The sequence below is a fragment of the Pituophis catenifer genome, unplaced genomic scaffold (assembly GCF_029215685.1).
Source record: "Pituophis catenifer annectens isolate HBS135680 unplaced genomic scaffold, rPitCat1.0.hap2 SCAF_13, whole genome shotgun sequence".
Classification (NCBI taxonomy): domain Eukaryota; kingdom Metazoa; phylum Chordata; class Lepidosauria; order Squamata; family Colubridae; genus Pituophis; species Pituophis catenifer.
The window spans coordinates 16,043,603-16,069,356 of record NW_027256893.1 but is presented as its reverse complement, the minus strand read 5'-3'; the positions used below and the strand labels follow the sequence as shown (position 1 = coordinate 16,069,356).

Sequence of the window (25,754 nt, the reverse complement as noted above, 5' to 3'; positions counted from 1 at the left end):
CCCCGAAAATATTTAAACGCAGAGCTAGAAATCAGGTAAGATGACAAGAGGAGCCCCATCTTGTTCCACGCGGCCCAAAATAATAACACCTTCCTGAAAATAAGGCCAAGCGCTTATTTCGGGGTTCAAAAAAATATAAGACAGGGTCTTATTTTCAGGTAAATACGGTAGTTCTAGATCTTTTTGAGAAAGAAGATGTAACAAGGGACTGTGCCTGAAGTCTGTAGCAAGAGGGGGAACCCCAGATGAGGGAGAATTCCAGATGTTGCAAACCTATTGCTCCCAGCAGCCCCTGCCAGGATGGCCAAAGGTGAGGGATGCTGGGAATTGAGGTGCAGCAATTATCTGAATAGATCCGTCTCCTGTCCTTCTGTAACTTTTTGGAAGAATTTCCACAAATGAGTCCTGCATCAACCATCTCAAATAGGTTAGTCAATTTCCCTCCCTCCTGATTTTCTTTTTCTCCCAATAAACAGCTTTTGCGACCAGTCTTGTCATGTAGGCATTTCGTTTCCAGAGGGTTTGTGGGTTTATTCCTAGCATAGGTCTTCTGCTCAAATTTTCTATTATTTCCCACTAATATTTCCCTGATGTTGGCCATGAAAATATGCACACCTGGAGAACTGACCTATCCGTTACTTGAATAATGGTTTTAAATATGAGGAACTTTTAAGAACTATAATGCTATTTCCTTTCTTTTCTTCTGATTTTATGGGAACAGTAAGTCCTTAATGTCCTGTGATCTGAGAAATTGCATTTCAGGTGAGCCCCCCTTTAACTACCAGTGACCATTTGAGATACAATGGACTTCCCCAGAGCTACTTATGTTGTACGGATGTATTATTATTATTATACTTCCCATCTCCTTTAGCAATAGCAATAGCAATAGCACTTAGACTTATATACCGCTTCACAGTGCTTTTACAGCCCTCTCTAAGCGGTTTACAGAGTCAGCCTATTGCCCTCAATAATCTGGGTCTTCATTTTACCGACCTTGGAAGGATGGAAGGCTGAGTCAACATTGAGCCTGGTGAGATTCGAACTGCCAAAATTGCAAGTAGCTGGCAGGCAGCAGAAGTAGCCTGCACTACTGCACTCTAACCACTGTGCCACCATAGCTCATTACTACCCCCTCTTATTGGTATCGTTATTATGCACAATATTACTCTCTTGTTTTACATGTACACCGAGAACATTTGCGCCGGAGACAAATTTCTTGTGTGCTGAATCAAACTTGGCCAGTAAAATATTCTACTTTATTATGACCCATTTTCGAAGTTCCACCAGCCATGTCCACATATCCCTGCACATGCTGTCCTTGAAGGAAGATATCGTGCAGAATTGGGTTTTCACATCTCATTAAACCAAGATGAATTTCAGCATTTGGCACCGAATTATAAACTGCCGAATTATGAACATTGGCTGAATCTACTCCTCGTGTTGTGCCATAAATATGGTACACAAAGTGCAACGGTTGGCACATCACAATTATGCCAGTACCAACAAAACCACAATGAGGCTGAGCTAAATGTAGCCCCTACTGCCAGTGAACTGGCCCATGGAATCCAGTCTTCAAGATCTGGAAATCTTCAAAGTCCTCATATGTAATTTAGGATGACAGAGATGGAACCTGTCAAGACTCTTTAAACAAGCCACATCCTGGAAACTGACTTGTGGGCTATGGTCCTTCAGAAGGAAGTGTTGCCTTCAAATGACCCGGTGTTCCATTTCATTCAAGAGATGTTATCAAACCACACTGCCATACCACAAACTGGCCTTTTATTGTGTTTTTCATCAACCAGAGCAGAAACAGATCAAAACAGCAGATAGCTGACCCGACGTCTCCAAAATAACTTGTCCAAATGTAAGGCTGTCACCTTGGTATGTGAGAATATTTCACTTTTATGTCGTGTTTCAATCCACAAACGGGAATTCCAAGCATTTTTCCCCACCTAGCCCAGGCTATCTGGATATCTGAAAGCCTAAGGACCCTTACAAAGAGACTATAATGGCCAACGTTGTTGGGAGGGATTTCCTCAAGTTTCTTTTAGAAAATCTTGCTTAGGTTAAAAAAAAAAAAACTTTATCTTCATTCGTGACAAGATCTCACACAAAGAAAACTAGAAGACATGGCACTTCTGCTGTGTGTTATCTTTTCTTTTCTATTTTCTTTTTTTTAAAAAAAAAGAGAAACAGTTTTATTTTGTGGCTACTCTCTTACCGAAAGATAAGAAATTCAAATATGATTAGGACTGCAGAACAGGTTAAACAGTTTGCTTAACTAGAACAAACACCGTATTAAGGGCAGTAAAGCTTCAAAATCAAGGAAAGATCAAAAGCCAAGGCCATCAAAACTGGCAGACCCAGGTAATTCCTCAAAACCTGGTTCCAAATATCTAAGAGGCTGTCACAAAGACAGTCATAGAGTGCAAATAAGCAATCGAATCATACTAGGAAACAATATAAATCGTAAGGATTCAAGCAACAAAGTTAACAGTCATGCAGACATAAGTGGGAGGAGATGAGTGATAGGAACGATGAGAAGACTTATAGTAATAGTAATGCAGACTTAGCAAATAGCTTGACAGAGTTGAGGGAATTATTTGTTTAGCAAAGTGATGGCATTCAGGGAAAAACTGTTCTTGTGTCTAGTTGTTCTGATGTTCAGTGCTCTATAGCATCATTTTGAGGGTAGGAGTTGAAACAGTTGATGACCAAGATGCGAGGGGTCTGTAAATATTTTCACAGCCCTCTTTTTGACTTGTGCAGTATACAAGTCCTCAATGGAAGGCAGGTTGGTAGTAATTGTTTTTTCTGCAGTTCTAATTATCCTCTGAAGTCTGTGTCTGTCTTGTTGAGTTGCAAAACCGAACCAGACAGTTATAGAGGTGCAGATGACAGACTCAATAATTCCTCTGTAGAACTGGATCAGCAGCTCCTTGGGCAGTTTGAGCTTCCTGATGGAAGCTCGATGGATAGTCAACATTGCCCATTAAGACTGGAGCTGAAGCCCTGGACAGTAAGCAGTACCAATGGATCCTACTCGAACTTTGACAGATAACCAAGGAGTCCATAGGTCAAAGTGTTGTCACTGAGTCCTTATTTCTGAACAAGCTTCTGATCAGTCTCTACATGGACCATGGACCATGGACCGTTCTTCAGTTCTTCCCTCATGGTCCAAGCTACCTCCCATGTCAAAGAAAGGAGATATTTCTGTTCCCCTTATTACTTGAATTACTGAAACACCGAAAGTAGATCAACTTATTCTTTTCAGAAATACCTGTTTTCTTTTCAAAGCAGGGGAAGGCAAGGAAAGTTGGCCTAAAACAGATTTTATGAAAAACACGGATGTCCCTTGAGGTACCTTTGAGAAAAGAATGGTTTGCTGCTTGGATGGAGGCTGGTGAGAGAGAGTTAAAGTCTCCATTGGAAGTTAATGAGTTGCATTGGAAACCCAGTAAAAGCAGAGCTGGGCAAATATTAACCAGTATATAAAAGGAGACTTCCTGTCCTCCTTAACATGTCTCTCGGAGAAAAAGCTGTCTTAAATGGGACACGATGGCTCAGTGGCTATGATGCTGAGCTTGTCGATCGAAAGGTCGGCAGTTCAGCGGTTCAAATCCCTAGTGCCGCGTAATGGGGTGAGCTCCCGTGACTTGTCCCAGCTTCTGCCAACCTAGCAGTTCGAAAGCACGTAAAAAATGCAAGTAGAAAAATAGGGACCACCTTTGGTGGGAAGGGAACAGCGTTCCGTGTGCCTTTGGCGTTGAGTCATGCTGGCCTCATGACCACGGAGACATCTTTGGACAGTGCTGGCTCTTCGGCTTTGAAACAGAGATGAACACCACCCCCTAGAGTCGGGAACGATTAACACATATGTGCAAGGGAACTTTTACCTAAAAGGAGAGTTCCTGTCCTCCTTAACATGTCTCTTGGAGAAAAAGCTGTCTTAAATGCCTGAAGAATAAGATACGAGTCTGACATGACACTCTTATTTCTAAGAAATGAACAATGGAAGCAAGAAAGTTAATGTGTGCCCGGCTAGCCATACGAATTTAAACTACTTGCCTCCCATTTGAATAAAATCCAATTTCTTTGTTGTTCTTTCTTTTTGGGGCTGGGTGAGGGTGGGAAAAGAAAGGCCCATGTTGCAGACTTGCATTCAGAAACCAGTCAAGCTGTTGTCTGTAAGACTTAGAAATAAAAAAAGGTGCTTGTTATTGAAACCTCTAGAGAGCCTCAATCAAAATTCACAGTTAGCAACTGAACTAAATCGCTAAGCAATCAAAGTGCCAGCAGTCCACTTTTTAAAACTTCTGATAATGAAACCATTGGAAAAAAAAAATGGAGAACTCCTGCAGACAATTGGACTGATTGATTCTATTGAAATGTTGATTGATGGAACCAATGACTGCCGGAAATGCATGCAGAGTACAGTCCATTAGGGTGTGGTTTTTTTGCAATTGAATTTAGCCTTTCAATGGATGCAGATCTCAATAAATAAATAAATAAAAAACTCCCTAATGTATTATATTGGAAGAATGGAGACCTTTGTGGCCTGCCTAAGATCTATTACATAGAGTAGTGCTACTCCTTAATTGCTTCTCAAGAAACCTGCTTTCATTTCCCTAGAGCTGCCATCAGTGCATATTAGCATGACACATTACATTTTATTATTTATTACATTCTAGAAACAATTAAAGTGTTCCTTTAACAAAAGGGCACAACATTCTGGGGACACAGGACTGCATCTAACCTTTGAATCAAATACTGAAGAATTTGGAAGAGCAAAGACAAACATGAAGCCGAATGGAGTGAAATGCAACAAGGTATTATTAAATATAGTCAAGAGAATTATTTATCAAGTGTTTCTCTCCTTGCTGCATTAAAAATAAGAATCTGGGCTGCATCTCTAGAGGCTTCGGTGAAGCTGCATGTAATTCTGGGGCTGCAGCCTACATCTCACAGGCTTAATATCTAATTTGAGTGCAACAATTACAGAAGAAATTCCCCATCTCTGCAACCTCCTGTCTTCCATTGCTTTAACAATCCAACCCATTTGGTTAAAGGATGTTTGGGAAATCCAATTTTTTTTTCCTGCAAGCTGTCCTCAACAGTCGAAAGAGACCTTTAGTTGCCAGCGAACCGTCAATCAAGCCTCAGTAAATCATCTTAGTGGGCAATTTGGAGTGTTCAGTGGCTTGTATATTTGTTACAAGGTGCATCTTCTTACATTGGATTTCACTGCTTCAGCTTTGAAGAGGAGGAAGCTTCCCAGGGATGGGCTGCTGGGGGTTCGCAGGGGTTCGGGTCTTCAGGAGAACCTCTAGCTAAAATTCTGTACAGTTCGGAGAACCCCCAAATCCCGCTCCTAACTGGCCCTGACCATCCCGCCCATCCCCTCCCCTCCCAGGAGTCCCCACGCAGCCCGTTTTTGGTGCACGTAAGTGCATGGCACGCACAGAGGCTCAGGAAGGGCAAAAAACAGGCCTACCGAAAGTTCAGGAAGGCCCGAAGCTTGAGGAGGCCGTTTTCGCCCTCACAGAGGCTCGAGGAAAGCCTCCAGAGCCTGGGGAGGGCAAAAACACCCCCCCCAGCTGTGGTGTAGGAGGCCGACTAGGCCACGCCCACCCAGCAACCAGGCAGAGAACCCCTTGCTAAAATTTTTGAAGCCCACCCCTGAAGCTTCCCAATAGTAGCAACACACACAAGCCATATTTTAAAACATCGGGGAAACAAGATTATTGAGGTCTTTGGTTCTTTCTGAGCTTGGTGGTCTCCTTCAGATGTTTCATTACCAAACTAGGTAACATCACATACATATACAGCCTATATATTGTTGGAAATTTTAAACACCAGAATAAGACTCATACAAATAGATCGAGAGCTGCCCAGCCGTGATCATTATTTAATGGAGGAAAATGAATATTGTTGCAATAACCAAGCAGATGGGAAATACCTCCAGCTAGTTGACAAATTGGCTTTTTCCGTAAACAGTTCTGAATTCCGAAATCAGATCTCCTGAGTGACAGAAATACATTTCCAAAGGTGTGACTGTTCTGTAGAAAAGGTTATTTGGGCTTGACGCCAACGGGAACTGGGGATGTGTGTGTGTGTGTCACTTCATCTGTTGCTGTGTGTTTCAACTGATAAGCCACCAACATGGAACATAGCATACATTGGGTTCACAGGAAGATAAGGCGAAGCTGAAGGTGGATTTGCTCCTGTGGTTTCCATGACTTCTGAAGCTCCACCAGTGTTATTGTCTCCTCACCAAAGCAAACAAACGATTGAAACACTAATTGCTTCTCTGAGCACAAACAATTGCTTAGAAAGCACCGTCTATTCACTTTTTTGCTTGCAAAAGGGGGATTTCTCACATTTCTTCTTCCCAAACCCCTGGATTTACATACTTCACCACTCAAAATCTTCAATAACAAGATCTGTCAGTTCTCGGTCAAGAAACATTCTTATATTGCTGGCCTACATTAAATCAAGCAAGTGGATTAGATGGACGCCCTTCTATTAATTCACTATTCTGTCATTACGCTAACCCAGGCTTTGGGTCAATAGGCTGGATTTGCAAAGCTAAGCCAAAACCAAGAAACCACTTTATTATTTGGAGTGTGTTATCTGAATCCAACCTATGTTTATGTCAACTTGGGAATTCAGTAGAGCAGAACAGGGCTTTCTCTGAAGAGTAGAATTTGGGGAGGAAAAATGAGAAAGGACTGTATTTTTCATGCTTAGTGAACCGTACTAATCCTATATCCATCTCTTAAAAACTTAAAAAGATGATACAGGTTCCTGCAAAACTAGCAAGTATATATAGAATAGATCAGTTTTCCCCAACTTGGATGCATTCCAGCTGGCAGGACTTCAGTTCTCAGAATTCCTCAGCCAGCATGAGAATTTTGAGTCAAGATCTGGGGAAGGCTGACATAGAAACACTCATAAAGGAAGCTGCTACAGCCTAAAGCAGCATTTCTCAAACTTCCTGGCAACTTTAAGATGTTATGAAGTTCAGCTTCCAGAATTCCTCAACCTCTCCCCACTCCCAAAGGCTGCAGAATTCTGGGAGTTGAAGTCCACACATCTTAACCTTGCTAAACTTGAGAAAGGCTGCCCTGAAGATTCCTGAAGCCAACTTGAAACAGTTCCTTCTTCATCCAGCTCTTTAACAATTTATATGTATAACTCACTGCCCCAAAATGAATCAGTAGCGGCCATCTAAATAAAAATCAGAAATAGTCAAAGGATTATAGGGCAACTAAATGGGTCATCAGCCAGGACATTAAAGCAACTTATACAATTGAAAATCTATTGTAGTATTTTACATATGAAAAGTCATATTTTATCCAAAGCTGTCTAACTTAATCTCTTGAGTTGAACTGAAGAAGCTTCTTGGATAAGAACTGAAACATTTTCAAGAAAACACCAAAAAAGTCCAGTTTCCTTTTTTTGGGGGGAAAAAAAAGACATACTTTCGGACTGTATCGAACACAAGCAATTGGAAATGAACAAAGCAGCTTTTTCTTCCTGTTACAGAATATTATACCAACTTGGCCCATTTGAGCTCCACAAAAAGCACCTTTTTTTTTTTTTTACATTTGTGAAATGATTCCTTCCTTTCACGTTTTTTCTCCTTTTTCGAATTCAAGGTGATATATATAGGAAATCCAACTTCTCTTTGCAATGCAACTTTGCCTTTGAAAATGTTGTCTCTGGCCAACCTGTCACTGCCCCCACCCAGCTTAAGCCAATACAAAGGGGCCAGGAAATTACAAAGGCACAAGCACATGTCTTGGAAATGGAAATAAGAATCAGAGAAGCTGATATGGCAGGGTGGGATGGGGGAATTAGAATCTGAAAAGTAAAGGTAAAGGTTCCCCTCGCACATATGTACTAGTCGTTCCCGACTCTAGAGGTCGGTACTCATCTCCGTTTCAAAGCCAAAGAGCCAGCACTGTCCAAAGACGTCTCCGTGATCATGTGGCTGACATGACTCAATGCCAAAGGCGCACGGAACGCTGTTACCTTCCCACCAAAGGTGGTCCCTATTTTTCTACTTGCATTTTTTACGTGCTTTCGAACTGCTAGGTTGGCAGAAGCTGGGACGAGTAAAGGGAGCTCACTCCATTACGTGGCACTAGGGATTTGAAGCGCTGAATTGCCGACCTTTCGATTAACCTCAGCGTCTTAGCCACTGAGCCACCGCGTCCCAAACATTAGAATCTTACCAATCGACTAATGGCTCTTGCAGTGACTAGTGGTAAGATTCTAAAACCCATCCATGCAGGCAGAAAGAAAGGGTGGGGGGGAGGCAGATAGCTCATCAATAGAATCAGATAACTTTACTAAGAGAGAAGTAAGAAAGTAGATAAATAAGTAAATAAGAAATAAGAAGAGCCTTGATAGTACAGTGGTCTAAGCACCCTGTTATTAACACAGCTGCCTGCAATTTCTGCTGGTTCGAATCTCTCCAAGGCTCAAGGTTGACTCAGCCTTCCATCCTTTCTAAGGTAGGTGAAATGAGGACCCAGTTTGTGGGGGCAATAAGCTGACTTTGTATAAAATATACAAAAGTATGAAGGCGATTGCTTAACGCATTGTAAGCTGCCCTGAGTCTCCGGAGAAGGGCGGCATATAAATCAAATTTAAAAAAAAAAGTCAAAAAAAAAAAAGAGAAAAGAATAAGAACCAAGGGTGCCCTGAAGGGATGGGCTATTTCTTATCTCACCTGCCTACATTTGCTTTGCCAAACAATGGGCTATAAATATTTCTACTGTCCTTCTGTTTGCCAGAGTCAATCTTTCTCTTCCCCATTTTACCGTAAGCCTAGGGCTGAGTTCTTAATCATCAGATGAACAACCTGCAGCATTTTCTGGCACATTTGGCTAACACGGCACCCCCCACCCCAGCCATGTCACGGGAGCGTGACTAATGCCTCAACTATCTTGCTTTATGAACAGGGAGTATGAATGATAAGGTAAATTTAAACTTCGCACCACTGGAAACCTGCCTCTACGTTTAATCAGCCTTAAGTGTATTTGTTTATTCATGAAATATACAGGGCCACCCATCTCACAGAAAAGTTGACTCTGGGCGGGGCGCTTGACGACAAGACTATAAAACAATTAACACGTTAAAAAAAAACTATTATTGAAACATTTTAAAATCACAAAGGCGAAGAGAGAACAGCAGATGTTAACAACAATGGAGACACCTCAGTATCTCCAGGGGACCTTGGAGCCCTGAAGCTTGATGGCATAACCAGATTTTGAGGGACTTATTTTATTTATTCATTGATTTATTCTTCCAGAATAAATTCCAGAAAATTCCAGAAAATCAAGAATTTGAGGCAGTTTTACTTCAGGGCTGCGTGTGTTCATGCTTGTCATAATCTTTCCCCTTGGAGGGGCCAACTGAGGTGAACTGGTCGTTGGAAGAAATCATTAGGGCAGAGAACCAGTTGTTAAATTATTTGAATCCCACCACTGATCTCACCCTAATGATTTCTTCCAACAACCAGTTCACCAAACTGCTCAGAAAGTTAACAACCGGTTCTCCTGAAGTGGTGTGAACTGGCTGATTCCCACCACTGGGTAAGGTGTTGTGGGTATGTTCTGAAGTTTGGGAAGGATTGAGAAGCATAGGAGAAATGTGACCCTCTGGTCACTAGTCAACCTCCATGGAGAAGATGCTTCCTCCCGATGTTTTTCTTCTCCATTAACATCACTCCTCATTTTTGGACATGAACTTCCAATCAAAGAGGAGAACTCTACACCTCTACTTAGGGAAGAAGAACTGAGTTTAGAAGACAGGACATATCGGTGACATATTTCGATGGTTAGAAGAAAGCATGAGTTCCTATTGATGCAAACTGTGGTTTGTTTGGTTTTGGAGTTTTACATGGAGTCAGTTATGCTTTAGTCAATAAGCCACGTTAGGCCAATCATGGCTTGGTGCAATATAAGAAGCCACTTTAAAGCTGCTCATCATGCAGAGTCTACACCTGCTTCCAAAGAATGGGCTGTACCATGGAAAAATTGTTGTTTACTTCTTCTATTTTCCCGACACTTCCTCTAAGGAATTAAGATAATAAAAATAGGATCTCTGATTTCCTGTCTTAGGCACCCCCTCAATGTAAATAAGATGCAGAGCCTGGTTTGGTAGCTGAAGAGACATTGGAACTCTGCTCTTCCAGGTCAAATTCTAACACAGGAAGACCTCGACTTACAACAGTCCTTTTAATGACCATTGAAAGTTATAATGGCACTGAAAAAAGTGACTTATTACAGTTTTTCACACTTATGACCATTGCAGCATCCCCATGGTCACATGATCAAAATTCATAGGCTTGGCAACTGACTCATATTTATGACGGTTGCAGTGTCCTGAGGTCATGTGATCCAGAGGTGATATCCAGAGCCTTTCTAGGAGCCTGGGGAGGGCGAAAACAGCCTTCCCCATCCTCCCCGGAGGCCCTCTGGAGGCCGGAAACAGCCCATTTGCCAACTTCCGGTGGGACCAGAAGGCCCATTTTTTTGCTTTCCCCAGCCTCCAGAGCCTTTCTAGGAGCCTGGGGAGGGCAAAAATGCCCCCCCACCCATGGTGCAGGAGGCCGACTAGGCCACACCCACCATGTCCACGCCCACCCAGCAACCGGGCAGAGAACTCCTTGCTAAAATTTTTGAAGCCCACTCCTCAGGCCATCTGTACATTGGTTACACTATTTAAAGCTCTCCACTTTCTTGGATTATCTAAGGCTACACTTTCACTTCACCCAATCATCATAACTGGGTGGAGAGTTTAGCCAGGCATGTATGTATATTTACCAGAGAGAGAGAGAGTGAGAGAGAGAGAGACAGAAAGAGAGAAAGAAAGAGAAGGGGGGTGGGAGAAAGATACTCTCACTAATATTTGCACAACTTTCTGATGAAGTTGAAACCTGTTGATGCCAGGCGCTCTCAAATGAGCTGCCAACCCTGTCAATGTTGTTGTTAGAAGTGCCCTAAATTTAACCTGGTAATCTAATACACAGGCAGAAACTTTGCCAACTTGTAAGCTCTCACCTGAGGCTAACTCCTCCATTGTCACATTCCTAGTTGGCGGAAAATGCAAAACCCAGATCTGACATACCTTATTAGATTTCTTTCCTTTCAAATACTGAAGGAGGAGGAGGAACAGGAGGAGGACGATGAGGTGGAGAAGAAGGTGGTGGTGGTGGTGGTGGTGGTGGTGGTGGTGGAGGAGGAGGAGGAGGAGGAGGAGGGGAAGAAGGAGAAGGAGGAGGAGGAGGAGATGGAGAAGGAGAAGGAGAAGGAGATGGAGAAGGAGAAGGAGAAGGAGAAGGAGATGGAGAAGGAGAAGGAGAAGGAGAAGGAGGAGGAGAAGGAGAAGGAGAAGGAGAAGGAGAAGGAGAGGCAAACCCACCAACAACCCCAAATCCTTCAAACAAACAATGACAGTTGTCTCCATAAAGGGGAGAAATCCATCATCAGGAGAATCAATAATTGGAGAACTTAATTAGGGTTAACCAAGATGGGATCAAAATATGCTTAGCAGTTGTTGAGAATGGTTGCACATCCTTAAGTGTCATTTTGGTTGGTTCTAATAAGGACAACATGACTCCACGTATTGTTTATTTAAAAAAAAAAACAATTTCCTTTCATTATGGGAGAACATCAACCTTTCATTAGGGTTTTGTAGCTGAAGGAAATCCTTCCATACCACTCTGAAGAAAACAACAGCCCTTCTACCATTAGAAGTTGAGCTTAATCTAGGTGAGTCTTGACTTTTTAAACTGAAGTTTGTGATCTACCAGTAGCTTTGATAACCCATCATTATAGAGTAAACATAAGGAATGGAAGGGAGGGAGAGAGAGAGATCTTATCAATTACCGTACTGATTTCTCGTAACTCCATTAAGTCTTGATATATCTTATTTGGTTTATGGCTCAGAGTGTTCGTTACACTTGCTTATAATTCTATAATCTTTCAAAATTTTAACATTTTAACATTTTAATTCTCATATACTGTTTTATATTACTGTACTGTATACAAACTAAAAAGCAGAGACATCACCCTGCCAACAAAAGTGTGTATAGTCAAGGCTACGGTTTTTCCCAGTTGCAATTTACGGCTATGAAAGTTGGACCATAAGGAAGGCTGAGCGCCAAAGAATTGAGGCCTTTGAACTATGGTGCTGAAGAAGACTCCTGAGAGTCCCTTGGACTGCAAGGTGATCCTAGAGGAGATCAACCCTGACTGCTCTTTAGAAGGCCAGATCCTGAAGAGGAAACTCAAATACTTTGGCCACCTAATGAGAAGGAAGGACTCCCTGGAGAAGAGCCTAATGCAGGGAAAGATTGAGGGCAAAAGAAGAAAGGGACGGCAGAGAACGAGGTGGCTGGATGGAGTCACTGAAGCAGTAGGCATGAGCTTAAATGGACTCCAGGGGATGGTAGAGGACAGGAAGGCCTGGAGGAACGTTGTCCATGGGGTCGCGATGGGTCGGACATGACTTCGCAACTAACAACAACAACAACTGTACTGTACTGTATACCATTTACTGAGTGAGATGGGCAGTCCAGAAATACAAAATATAAAATAAATAAATAAATACAAGCCCAGCTAAAGTGGCTTCTTCAACAAATAAACTTTTGCAGGATCCAATCTGGGACACGTATATTCGCCTTCATTGGTAAATCAACATTTATTTATTTATTTTTAAAAAACTTGTTTTTCTACAATGCATGAACCCCAGAGATATGCTGTACTGCAATACTTGAGTTTGTCAAATACTTGCTCTCAAGCTCTCCCTAATTTTAGTTAGTGGAACAACCCACTGGGTTTGGCCTGAACATTGCAGTTATCAGTGACTGATTTAGTATGACTGATCGTAAGCCAAAGGAACAGAAAGTTCACCTATCTTTGGGAAATCCGGTGAAGTCAATTGTTTGCAAGGGATTATGATTTTTAAAAGGTCTGCGGATTCTTATCTGGAAGTATATGAAAAGTAGGAAGAAGAAGTTGCTTCTGAAGGAATGTTAAATATATGACACTACCAAGAGTAGAAAAGGCTTCAGCGGAACAGGAAAAATGCATCACACCACCCCATTGAGACAGTGATTATTTCTACCACTTACACAGATGTAGCAGATGCTGGTATATATTAAATGAGCATGCAATGCTACATAATTAAGTTGCACCTACTAACTGCTATAATGAGCACTTCCTTACTTTAAAACAGGATTTTACAAAACTGAAGGTATAAGTTTTATAAAGAAGTTTTGTATCCTGGACCTTTTGAGATCATTAGACAATCTGTGTGTTTTGTTTTGTTTTTTGTTTATCTGTTTGTTTGTTTGCATAGCAGACATCTAAAAGTGCGAAGTCACACTCTTAAAACCAAGGGTATGCCATCAGGGGTGAGTTGCTACCGGTTCACCCCAGTTCGGACAAACTGATAGCGGCGGTGTGGCTCCACCCACCCACCCAGACATCATCAAAGCGAGCATGCGCGCCTACGCACTCACAATAGCGAACCGGTGGTGCCGGGATTTGAATCCCACTACTGTATGCCATTCAATTCTGGCAGCATTATTTCCAAAGGCACATGTACACCTTAAGGAAAGAGTTGTTTCTGCTCTAATGTGGAGGTGTCCAGATTGAGACCCTTCAACAGATATCCCCCAAATCTGCGACTGCAGCCTCAAAAACCCCTTTAAAGGTTGCCCAGAATTTAATTTTTCATATGTTCAAAGGCAATAACGATTCGCCTTATTCATGCTCACCGAACATTATCAATCCAATTTCAGCAAATGGAATTGTTTGTCTACTTTACGCTGGCCTTTGTCACCTGCAACAACAGGTTCATGGGACATCTAAGCACAATTTTACCCCGGCCGAAATTAAGGGAAGCTAATGAACTTTATTGAAACGATCTCTCTCCCTTTGGTAGATATTAACCAAACAGTAATTGGGAAACGCAATCGTAGATCTTCCCTTATGGATTCAACACATAGTAAGACTCAGTTCCCGAGTAAATCTAGTAAGAATTTGAGTAAAACAACATAAAATTAGGCCAGGCTTTTCCCCCACCCACCTCTTAAGTTCCCAGCAGAAATACTAACTGTGGCCTGAGAATAAACCGGCTATATTCACTCACTGTTGGGTTATAGAATTAATCAGTTTTGCGAGTTCATTCAGTACAGTTTTTTTTTTTAGTTCATTCAATATTGTACCTTGAACAAGAAGCTGTTAATCAAAGGATCAGGTTTTGCATTTAATTCCCTGATCAAGGCAAGGAAGGCATGCACCAAGCACCCTTAACCGAGATGGGTCTCACAAAAAGCCAAGACCTACCCAGACCCCTTTCCCATAAAAGCCAGAAGCGTGGCACCGCACAGAAGAAATCTCCAGCAAATTCTACCGACCCCAGATGCCACTCTCCCGTACTGCCCAGTTTATCACCTTCCGCAAAGCGATGCCAAGGCATTGTGCCTATTTCTGATCCATAAATATATCCCATATAACATGCAGCTGGCAGGACCGGGTGGAGTGGGGGAAGGCAGCAGACAACCCAAGGGACCAAGTGGCTCAGCAGACTGATAGCACTGTGATTAACACCAGCTGCCTGCAATTACTGTAAGTTCGAATCTCGCCAAGGCTCAAGGTTGACTCAGCCTTCCATCCTTTCTAAGATAGGTAAATTGAGGACCCAGTTTGTTGGGGGCAATAAGCTGACTTTGTATAAATATCCAAAGGTATGAAGGCTATTGCTTAACGCATTGTAAGCCGCCCTGAGTCTCTGGAGAAGGGCGGCATATAAATCAAATTAAAATTTAAAAAAAAGTGCATTTCTGGATGGGAGTCAGTCAGTGTCTCCCCACCACACCACCACTACCCCTTCCCCTAATTCGGTTTTCACCCACCAGGCAGAGTTTACACTCCTTTCCCAGTTTATACAAGGGGAGGGGAAGGGAAAAAACGCAGAACTTTTCCCGAGATTTTCCCTTCGCCAAGAAGGAAGGGAGCTGGAAGGGTATGGCGGGAGTAAGACTCGTCTCTCTGTCGCGGAAGGCAAAACACCCCTTCACACACCCCCCTCCTCCCCAATTCTCCTCTGCCTTTTTCCCCTTCAACTTCACATAAAGGAGGCTCCGAATCGGCGGAGAAAATACCTGTTACGCAGGCGGGATGATGATGATGATAATTATTATTATTTTGCTTTGCTTTTTGCTTTGCTTGCAGGCGGGATGATGATGATGATGATGATTTTGCTTTGCTTTTTGCTTTGCAAAAGTCCAGTGCCAACCGGACCAGATGAGAACAGAACTAATCGGAACCAGGTGGGATGGAGGTGGGGTGGAAGCAAAGATCCCCCCCCCCACTCCCACTCCCGGGAAACCTCGCCAAGAGTCGGTAGATCCCGCGCCAGGAGGGACCCCCCTGCCCTGCCCTGCGCTCACCTTGCGAAAATAGCAGGCGCCTCTCTGGTCCGCAGCCGGACAGCCGGTGGGCAGCAGCGTCTCCGTCATCTCCAGCGGCTGGTTAGGGGAGCCGGGGCTGCCTCCGTGGCCAACTCACCAGTGCGCCCTCGCCGCCGCCTCCTCGCTTGAGCGCCCGGGCGCAGCACCAACTGCGGTCTGGCTGCTCTGCAGGCTCCGCTCCCTGTTGCCCTTCGCTCCTCCCCTTCTACCTGGGCAACCCGAGTCGAGGGGGTGGAGGAGGAGGAGGAGGAGGAGGAGGAGGAGGAAGCGCTTCCTTGGGCTGGTGCCTTGTGGATTCGGGCTGCTGCGCGGGTCCCTCCCAGCAGGGGCTGCGCAAAGAATCAGAATGGGAAATCAGAGTTGGAAGGAAGGTTTATTTATTTATTTATTTATTTATTTATTTATTTAAGTTTTAAATTATGAGCCAAATTTATAAATTATTTTAACTTTATTTTAACTGTGATGTTTGTATAGATGTTTTTTATCTGGCTGTTCACCGCCCTGAGTCCGAAAGGAGAAGGGCGGTATAGAAATTCGAATAAATGAAAATGAAATTTATTTATTTATTTATTTATTTATTTATTTATTTATTTACTTTCTTACTTACTTACTTACTTACTTACTTACTTACTTATTATTCAAATTTCTATACCGCCCTTCTCCTTTCGGACTCAGGGAGGTGAACAGCCAAAATAAAAGCATTTCTACATAAAGGGCGATTAAAAATAGAATTTAAAATAATGAAATATTGGCCCATAGTTTAAAATTTATCAATTTAAAATCCGTATCAACATTTAAAAACCAACCATAAAAATCATAAAATCAAGAGAGACCGGCTAACTGAAAGGGTTGAGTTTTTAGGGCCCGACGAAAAGTCCGGAGGTCGGAGATCACTCGTATCTCTGGGGGTAGATTGTTCCATAGGGTAGGTGCCACCACAGAGAAGGCTCTCCCTCCTGGGGGTCGCCAGCCGGCATTGTCTGGCCGATGGCACCCTGAGGAGGCCCTCTCTGTGGGCGCGAACTGGCCGGTGGGAGGCTATTGGTGGCAGAAGGCGGTCCCGTAAGTATCCTGGCCCTAAGCCATGGAGCGCTTTCACCAACACCTTGAAGCGCACCCGGAAGTCCACCAGAAGCCAATGCAGCTCGCGCAGGAGAGGAGTCACATGGGAGCGCCCCGTCGCTCCCATAATCCCCCGCGCGGCCGCATTCTGCACCAGTTGGAGCCTCCGGGTGCGCCCCAAGGGGAGCCCCATGTAGAGAGCGTTACAATAGTCCAGACGAGAGGTGACGAGTGCTTGAGTGACTGTGCGTAGATTGCCAGGTGTCCGCTATTTGAGCGGACAGTCCCGCTTTTTTTCACATTATGTTCACTATTTTTTTTTTTTCACAAAATAGTGGACATTTTTTTTTTATTCAAAAGCTTTAGGATTGTATATTTTTTTTAAATATTTCTCAACGTGTCATTGAAAGTAAAGAATTATCCCTTAAACACAAAGAATTGATCAAAGCTGCGCAGTCAAATAAAAAATGCGCACGACAGCAAAGTAAAATGTAATTTAATATTTTACATAGTATTATAATATATTTGATGTATTTTTTTTATTTGATTTATATGCCGCCCTTCTCCGGAGACTCAGGGCGGCTTACAATGCGTTAAGCAATAGCCTTCATACTTTTGGATATTTATACAAAGTCAGCTTATTGCCCCCACAAACTGGGTCCTCATTTCACCTACCTTAGAAAGGATGGAAGGCTGAGTCAACCTTGAGCCTTGGAGAGATTCGAACCAGCAGTAATTGCAGGCAGCTATATTAATAACAGGGTGCTTAGACCACTGTACTATCAAGGCTCTTGATAGTTTTGAAGTTTACTTAAACTTTTGAAGTTTAAGTAAAGTTTTTTTTATTGAAAAGTTTTACAAAGAAAAATTTCCCCCCCTAGTTCCCTCCCCACCACCCCCACACCCCTCCCCCCCTCCCCCCCAGACTTCCCAGAGCAAAATACAGAGTATTTATGTTAACAATCATATGCTAAATTAGCCTAACTATTCTTAAACTGCCAAATCCCACCCACCAAACCTTAACTCCACTATTGATAACATAATACTTCTAAAGTTTAACATTCATTCATAAACTATTTGATATTTTCTTGTCTGATACTTATTTTGAATATAATCAATCCATCTTCTCCATTCCAATATGTATCTTTCTTGTGTATCAATTTTAAGTAAAGTTTTGAAGGGATTATTTTAATACGTGTTAAAAAGTTTGTAAGAAAATATATAATTTAATTGTAATTTTTTTTTTTTACTACTTAAACCCCCCACCCTCCCCGCTTGTCCGCTATTTTTTGGAAGCAGACCTGGCAACCGTCTTGGGAGAAAAAAACAACAACACACCTTTGGGACAACCATGACTTGGATGACTGAGAATCTCCATTGAGCTGGAAAGGGGCCTGGGGAGGGGGGATCTGCAACCTTAAACCTTTTTTAATTTTATATTGTATTAATGTTATTGTATATTTTACTGTGGTGAGCCGCCCTGAGTCCATTGGAGATAGGGTAGCATAGAAATCGCATTAAACTTGAAACTTAAAACTTAAACACTCAAAGAGCCATTTGGACCCGTTTCCCACAGAAAAGAAAACACCGGGAGCCACAAAACCCTTCCCGTGCCTGACTGTTTCTTGAGCTGCAACAAAACTAGCATATGGAATTGAATTAAACCTTCTGTTTTCCTCTGAAACTTCTTTTCTTGGATTTATTCATGGTTGGCCTACCGGGGGTTGAAAAGCTCAATAAATCGCGTGCCGGCAAGTGTCGCACATTGGCGGTTGTGACGCATATTTTGAGTGACGGGGAGCCGCAGCAGAGGGATGAAAGAGCCACATGCGGCTCCAGAGCCGCAGGTTGCTGACCCTTGTTCTAGTCCAACCCCCTGCTCAAGCAGGAGACCCTGTATCATTTCAGACCAGTGACTGTCGGGTCTCTTCTTTAAAGACCTCCAGTGATGGAGCACCAATAACTTCTGGTGGCAAGCTTTTCCACTGGTTTATTTATTTATTATTTATTTATTTATTATATTTCTATACCGCCTTTCTCCCGTAGGACTCAAGGCGGTGTACAGTCAAGAAAAATATAGATACACAAACATCATAATTAATTGTTATGTTATTAATTGGTTAATTGTCCTCACTGTTCGGAAGTTTCTCCTTAATTCCAGGTTGCTTCTCTCCTTGATTAGTTTCCATCCATCAAGGAGAGGAGCAACCTGGAATTAAGAGCGGTGGGGTCAACCCAAACTGGAGACACATTTCTCCCACCCATCTCCATCCCCGGGATTGTGGTCAAAGGATGAGCTGCCTGGGGCTGTGGGTGTATTAGCTAGGAAGATCGGTTCCTATTGCTCTGCACCTAATCGAGAGGCAGACCCCATCCCTACCCTTAGCAGATGGAAGGATCAATCGATGCTGCTTAGGGCAGGAATGGGATCCGCATCTGGATTAGGTCCATCCATTCACGCTTAGCAGGATCCCTGGCTTGGTGTTAAGCCTTCATTGTTTTAGTTTAACTAAGATAGATTCACGAAATAGGTAGACATAAACCACGGTTTACAAGGGTGGGTGGCTTCACTCATTAGAATGACATAGCACTGCTCATTGTCCTTGACTTATGACCATTGTTATAACTTCAAACGACTTCATTGTTTGAAGTTACAGTGGCACAGAAAAAAGTGTCTTACAATTGGTCTTCCACAGTTACGACCATCATAGCTTTCCTAAGGTCATGTGATCAAAATTCAGGTGCTCGGCAGCTGGTGTAGAGTTACAACAGTTCCAGCATCCCAGGGTCACCATTTGCAACCTACTTGGCCAGCTTTCGTCAAACAAAGTCAATGCAGATTCGCTTAACAACCGGGGCAAAAAAAGATGGTAAAATTGGGTGTGACTCACTTAACAGCCATCTCGCTTACCAACGGAAATTCTGGTTCCGATTGTGGTCATAAATCAAGGACTACCTATACTATAATTTGACCCGTGTTACTTATCCCAACCCAGCCGATTGGTAGGAAAGTCTACCATAGAGCTAATATCTAGCAAATGCGTAAAAAGTTGGGCCTTTGTTGTTCTTAAGCCGCAGCGTTATGTTTCCTTATCCGACTGGTTTTAAAGTCAGTTGTTTACGTTTGTTTAGAATAAATAATGGTAGGAATAGAAATATACAACTTTAAAAAAAAAAAAACACCATTGTCTTTGCTTTAATGCCGGGCAATCTTTTCTGTGTCTCTGCAGAAAAGGATTTGGTTGCCAAGAAACTGTGTCCCGGTGGAATCTTATCTTTTTGTCCCTGGAGTCTTTCGACATCTTTTTTTGGTCTTTAGTTCTGGGGCGAGGAATTTTCTTTCTCTTCTTTTTTCTTTCTTTCTCTTGTTTCTCTTTTGCCCTCCAAGGGGTCCGTGTGGGTAGGAGGCTTCTTTCCTTTGGGAATAATTCTTCAGTGGGGGAGAGAACCTGCTCGGAAATGCTTTTTCTTTCAAGAACCAGAGAGATTTGGTACAAATCACAATAGTTTGTTTCCCCCCCCCCCCCCACACGCACAACACAACATTTCTGGGGCATTCAGGGAAGTTGCCAGTTCTTGGGCATTGCTCACCAATGAAAGTCTTACACTGTAAAAGTAAAAAAAATAAGTGTTGGATTGTTTTACAACCACAAAGCAAATATGTGGAGTGGCAGGTTTGGAATGCGATTATCGAAACTTCAAGACTGCTATTTTCAATGTGGTAAAATGAATGGTCCCTTGAAATACAGGGCAAAGTGAAAAGTTCTTTATATATTAGGTGTTTCCCAGAAAAGAGTATCTTTAAACTTTCAAGTCCGTTCTGAAGCTTTCCCCAAGGACTGGACTTGTTTTGGAATATATAATACAAATTTAAATTAGACAATTATATCATGAGCATAATGTTAATTGTCAACAAAGCAATCTATCAACACCCATCTTGTTTTTCTTGCCAGGAGTCAATACAGATACATGTGAACAGGAAACAGAATGGTGTTTGAGGTTCCCATTTTGTGGATAAGAAGTGTCTTCTCTAAGGCTTTCTGCCTTCAAAGTCAAAAGTGTTATGTTTCAACCAACTGGTTTTACTTTCAATAAAAATATCAATCCCTTTGTTAAATTAAAATATGGAATTGTATTTTTATTAGATGTCCTTCCTCTATATGCAACTCAGAGGTGGGTTTCAGCAGGTTCTGACCAGTTCTGGAGAACAGGTAGTGGAAATTTTGAGTAGTTCGGAGAACCGGTAGTAAAAATTCTGACTGGCTCTGCCCCCATCTATTCTCTGCCTCACAAGTCTCAGCTGATTGGGAGGTAATGGGGATTTTGCAGTAACCTTCCCCTGGATTGGGGAGGGAATGGAGATTTTACAGTATCCTTCCCCTGCCATGCCCACCAAGCCATGCTCACCAAGCCATGCCACACCCACCAAGCCAGGTCCACAGAACCGGTAGTAAAAAAATTTGAAACCCACCACTGATGCAACTGATCCCTTTCAAAATGCCCAGAGACCATCTCTGAAACTATTGTACACATAATATTTCTTCCTCCACATTGAATAACTGCATTAAACCCACATGGGAAGAGAAACAAGGATTAAAAACAACAACAACAACAAAAGAGTTTCAATGCCCAATAAATGTTCTGATCAGATACACCCAAAATTAAAAGTGTATTGAGTTGGGATGTTTAATCAGCTTAGCTCCAGAGTGGGTGTGTGATGTAAATATATATATATATATAATTAATTAATTCAAATGACGAAAGTTTCAAAGTTCAGGCAGATACCTTGAACATGTCCAACTTATTCAGCAAAAGGAATGTGAGTGAGTCAATTAGATTTTTCTTCTTTTACTTTTGTCGTCTGTGTGTGTGTGTGAGAGAGAGAGAAAGAGAGAGAGAGAGATGATTCTCCTGCGCTTTTGAAAAGCAATTGCCCAGAATAGAAACAAAAAGGAAAAATACCTCTGAGATGGCGTTAAAGGAAAACAAAATATGTAAACATGCCTTATTTTTGACTACTTACTTTTTTCTTTAAAAAAAAATCACTTAATTTTTGAAAGGAAACATTTTTAAATGTGTTTTAATACTTCCAGTATCTGGTATCTGATAGGATGGTAAGTAAGATCTAAGTAAGACTGACTGTTTTTAAAAACTAAGCAGGATCAGAGCCTGGTTGTATGTTAGTGGGAGACCAGAATCTTAGAGGTGCAGACAAAGCTGGGAAATTAAAGGAATTGGCAAAACAATATACCGACAGTCTATTATGGAAAAGTGGCCCATAAATAAAAATAAAAAAAAATTAAAGATAAAGACATGCTATCCACTGTTTCTCAAATATGGCAGCCTTAAGGTAGAAGGAATTAAACTCCCAGAATTCCCTAGCCAGCTATGATGCTGGCTAGGGAATTCTGGGAACTAAAGTCCACATGTTGCCAAGTTTGAGAAATATTGTACTGTAACTTTATCGATATTTGATTACTTTTTTAAATTAAAAATCCTTATGACAGGATATAAAGATCAAATCATAGAGTTGGAAGGAATCGTAGAACACATCTATTCCAACCCCTACCAGAAGTTCTCAATGTGAGCCATTGTGGTCTCCCCAGGATGCCATATTATATTTTTGGAGGGTCATGGGGAGCCATCCAAACATAACTGGCAGGATAGATTTTACAATAAGCACCTTAATGGTGACAATGAGTGGGTGGGTGAGTCCCAGAAGTAAATAGGGCTCTGAAGGGGGCCATGAGCCACAAAAAGGTTGAGAATATCTGAGAACATAATGTGATATTCTTATATATAAAACCTATGTATGTTGTTGTTAGTTGTGAAGTCGTGTCCAACCCATTGTGACCCCATGGACAATGTTCCTCCAGGCCTTCCTGTCCTCTACCATCCTCTGGAGTCCATTTAAGCTCATGCGAATTGCTTCAGTGACTCCATCCAGCCACCTCATTCTCTGTTGTCCCCTTCTTCTTTTCCAATCTTTCCCAGCATTAGGCTCTTCTCCAGGGAGTCCTTCCTTCTCATTAGGTGGCCAAAGTATTTGAGTTTCCTCTTCAGGATCTGGCCTTCTAAAGAGCAGTCAGGGTTGATCTCCTCTAGGATTGACCGGCTTGATCGCCTTGCAGTCCAAGGGACTCTCAGGAGTCTTCTTCAGCACCATAGTTCAAAGGCCTCAATTCTTTGGCGCTCAGCCTTCCTTATGGTCCAACTTTCACAGCCATCCATTGCAACTGGGAAAACCATAGCCTTGAATATACGCACTTTTGTATAGTCATTTTTCAGATCAACAGCTCAAAATGCAAATTGTAACACCCCACAGATATCGGGTGTGCGCACACATATGCTTCAAGCATTGTGGATAAATAATAATCTTGGTTTAAGCTCCAGTTCCAGATAGTCCTCCATCAATCATGCATTCAGGAATTTCTAGCAAATCCTGATTTTCCACAAGGCATAATAACCTCAGCAACTCACAAATCAGATATCATTGGCTTTCCATGACTTTCACCCAATATTCTTGTTTTATTCATTGGAGGGGGGTGGGGACGGTATTTCCATGCTGCAAGGCACAGCACTCAAGTTTCATCTTTATTTCCAAAAAGGCTTCTGCAGCCCACCTAGGCTTCAAAGGCATTCTTAGCAAATAAAAAATAATTTCTGACTGCACCATGAGAATGCATGCCATGTGCCTGGGGGGGTGGGGGGAAATACATGTGAAGGTGCCAAATAATATCCAGGTATTGTAGCAATGTTTATTCAATGCGCATAAGTGTGAAGCTTTGATCATTTTATTGCAGAGGAAAGAGTATTGGGTATGTTCATCACCTTGATTTATTTATAAAAGCAATAAAGGTGGGATTAAAAATATCTAAAAATACAAATGCAACAAATATGTTAGAAATTATGCCCTTTGCTCTTTTTCTATTGGGTAATTATCATTGTTAAGCTTTTCCCCAAACGTTTTGTCTTTTTCAATCCCCAAATCCTGAAACTGTCAATTTCATAACCTCATTTGCATGATGGCGTCACTGCAGGCATGTCATTCTTTTGACATCACAGCACTTCCTGCAGATACCGGGGCTGTGATTCACACTGAAAGTTGTGGTCACACCCATTAACTTTTTAAAAATAACCTCTCTAGATCACTGCTTCTCAAGTTTGACAAGTTTTAAGATCCATGGGCTTCAAAACTTCCAGAATCTCACACATGCTGACTGGGGAATTCTGGGAGTCGGAAGTCCACAGCATCATAAAAGTTGTCAAGCTTGAAAAACACTATTCTCTTGTGTTTGCTAAAAATTGGAAAAATAAGGAAATACCCAAGCAAGATGAAGTTATTAAGAAAATCATGGAATACGCTGAAATGAGCAAATTGACATTTGAAATTAGAAAGCAGGAAGACAAACAATATCATAAGATATGGGATTTATTTTATCATTGGCTAGATAATAAAATATGGAAATGAAATTTGAAATGAATGTTATATAATATAATATACGGAAATGATTTTTATGGGGATGAAAATGCCATTGTTAAATGAATGATAAATGAGAATAATAATATAAAGACATGCATTAGATTGATAATATGAGAAATTAGAAAATCAGGAAATTATGAATATGAGATGAAGCACAAAAAGATTTGTAACCGACTGACACACTGTTTGCAATTGTAATGGAAGATGGATGTTTTATGTTTTGTTTAAAAATAAAAATTTTCAAAAAAAGAAAAGAAAAACACTATTCTCCATTAAAATGTGCAAAGGCACACACACCAGTTTACTCACACTGACCCCTTCTGGTCAAATCAGTCCTGCTGATGGCCGTGGAGGTGCACCTAGCTACACCTCCCTGCCAGGTAAGGATATATGTTTACTTTCAAATGCTTCTCGAATTGAGATTTTCTCCACCTAGGCTACACCTCCAATCTTTTTAAGGTACCCAGTCCCTGTCCCCCCACACACACATACATATGCACCCCAGCTGCCTTTTCATTAAAGAATATTTGTAGCTCAGGGTTGAAATGAGGGATCCTTGGTGCTCTCTAAGCTTATTTTCTTGCAGACGTTTCATTATCCTTAAGTAGGTAGCATACCTAGCACTGAGGATAGTCTGTAGAGATTCTCCGTCATCCAGGTCACGATTGTCCCGAAGGTGCTTTTTCGGGAGGCAACTGGACTTTCTGGTTTTCTCTGAAGACGTCGAACACCCTTTGAATGGTGTGGGAGTAGGAATGGATTTCCAGAGAAAAAAAATTGCAGGTTACAGGAACCGGACGAACCACTCAGGTGACCCCCGAGGACACAGATACATCTCCAGGTGCTTCAACCACCCTCTAAAACAGAGGTCCCCAAACTTGGCAGCTTTAAGACTTGTGGATTTCAACTCCCAGAATGCTCCAGCCAGCTATTCTGGGAGAATTCTGGGAGCTGAAGTCCACAAGTCTTAAAGCTGCCAAGTTTGAAAGAGAATTCTGGGAGCTGAAGTCCACAAGTCTTACAGCTGCCAAGTTTGAAGACCTCTGCTCTAAAAGGATGCAAATGAGCAGCTGTCTGCAAGGAATTTATTTATTTGTTTATTTATTTATTTATTTATTTATTTATTTATTTATTTATTTATTTATTATATTTCTATACCGCCTTTCTCCCGTAGGACTCAAGGCGGTGTACAGTCAAGAAAAATATAGACACACAAACATCATAAAATTGCTAATTAAAATTATTACTTAGTTTGGTCAATCAAATAAAACCCAGAATTAGATAACATTTAAAAAATCATTCACATGTTCGTATGTTTAGCCCCGCCTGTTGGAACATCAGGGTCTTGAGGGCACGGCGGAAAGCACGGAGATCAGGGATATTCCGTATCTCTGGGGGCAGTTCATTCCAAAGGGTTGGAGCCCCCACAGAGAAGGCCCTCCCCCTGGGAGTCGCCAGTCGGCATAACTTGACTGACGGTACCCTGAGTAATCCCTCCCTGTGAGAACGAACTGGTCGGTGGGAGGCTATTGGTGGCAAAAGACGGTCTCGTAGGTACCCAGGTCCTAAACCATGGAGAGCTTTAAAGGTGATAACTAATATAAATCCTTCCATTCCCCACTATCCTGTCAGAGCTGAAGAAGCTTCTTGGATGAGAAGCAAAATGTCTTCAAAGAAAAAAAAAACACACAAGAAAGTCCAGTTGCCTGCAGA

General features: G+C 42.0%; 1 protein-coding gene across 1 annotated transcript in view; it reads right to left on the bottom strand.

Annotated features, from left to right (window-relative positions):
• Nucleotides 1–15,544, bottom strand: part of RHPN2 (rhophilin Rho GTPase binding protein 2) — a 43,907-nt gene extending 28,363 nt beyond the window's left edge. The window contains exon 1 of the mRNA XM_070952703.1: nt 15,476–15,544. Within this exon, the coding sequence (XP_070808804.1) occupies nt 15,476–15,544 (69 nt within the window). The remainder of the gene's footprint in view (nt 1–15,475) is intronic.
• Nucleotides 15,545–25,754: the final 10,210 nt, after the last annotated feature.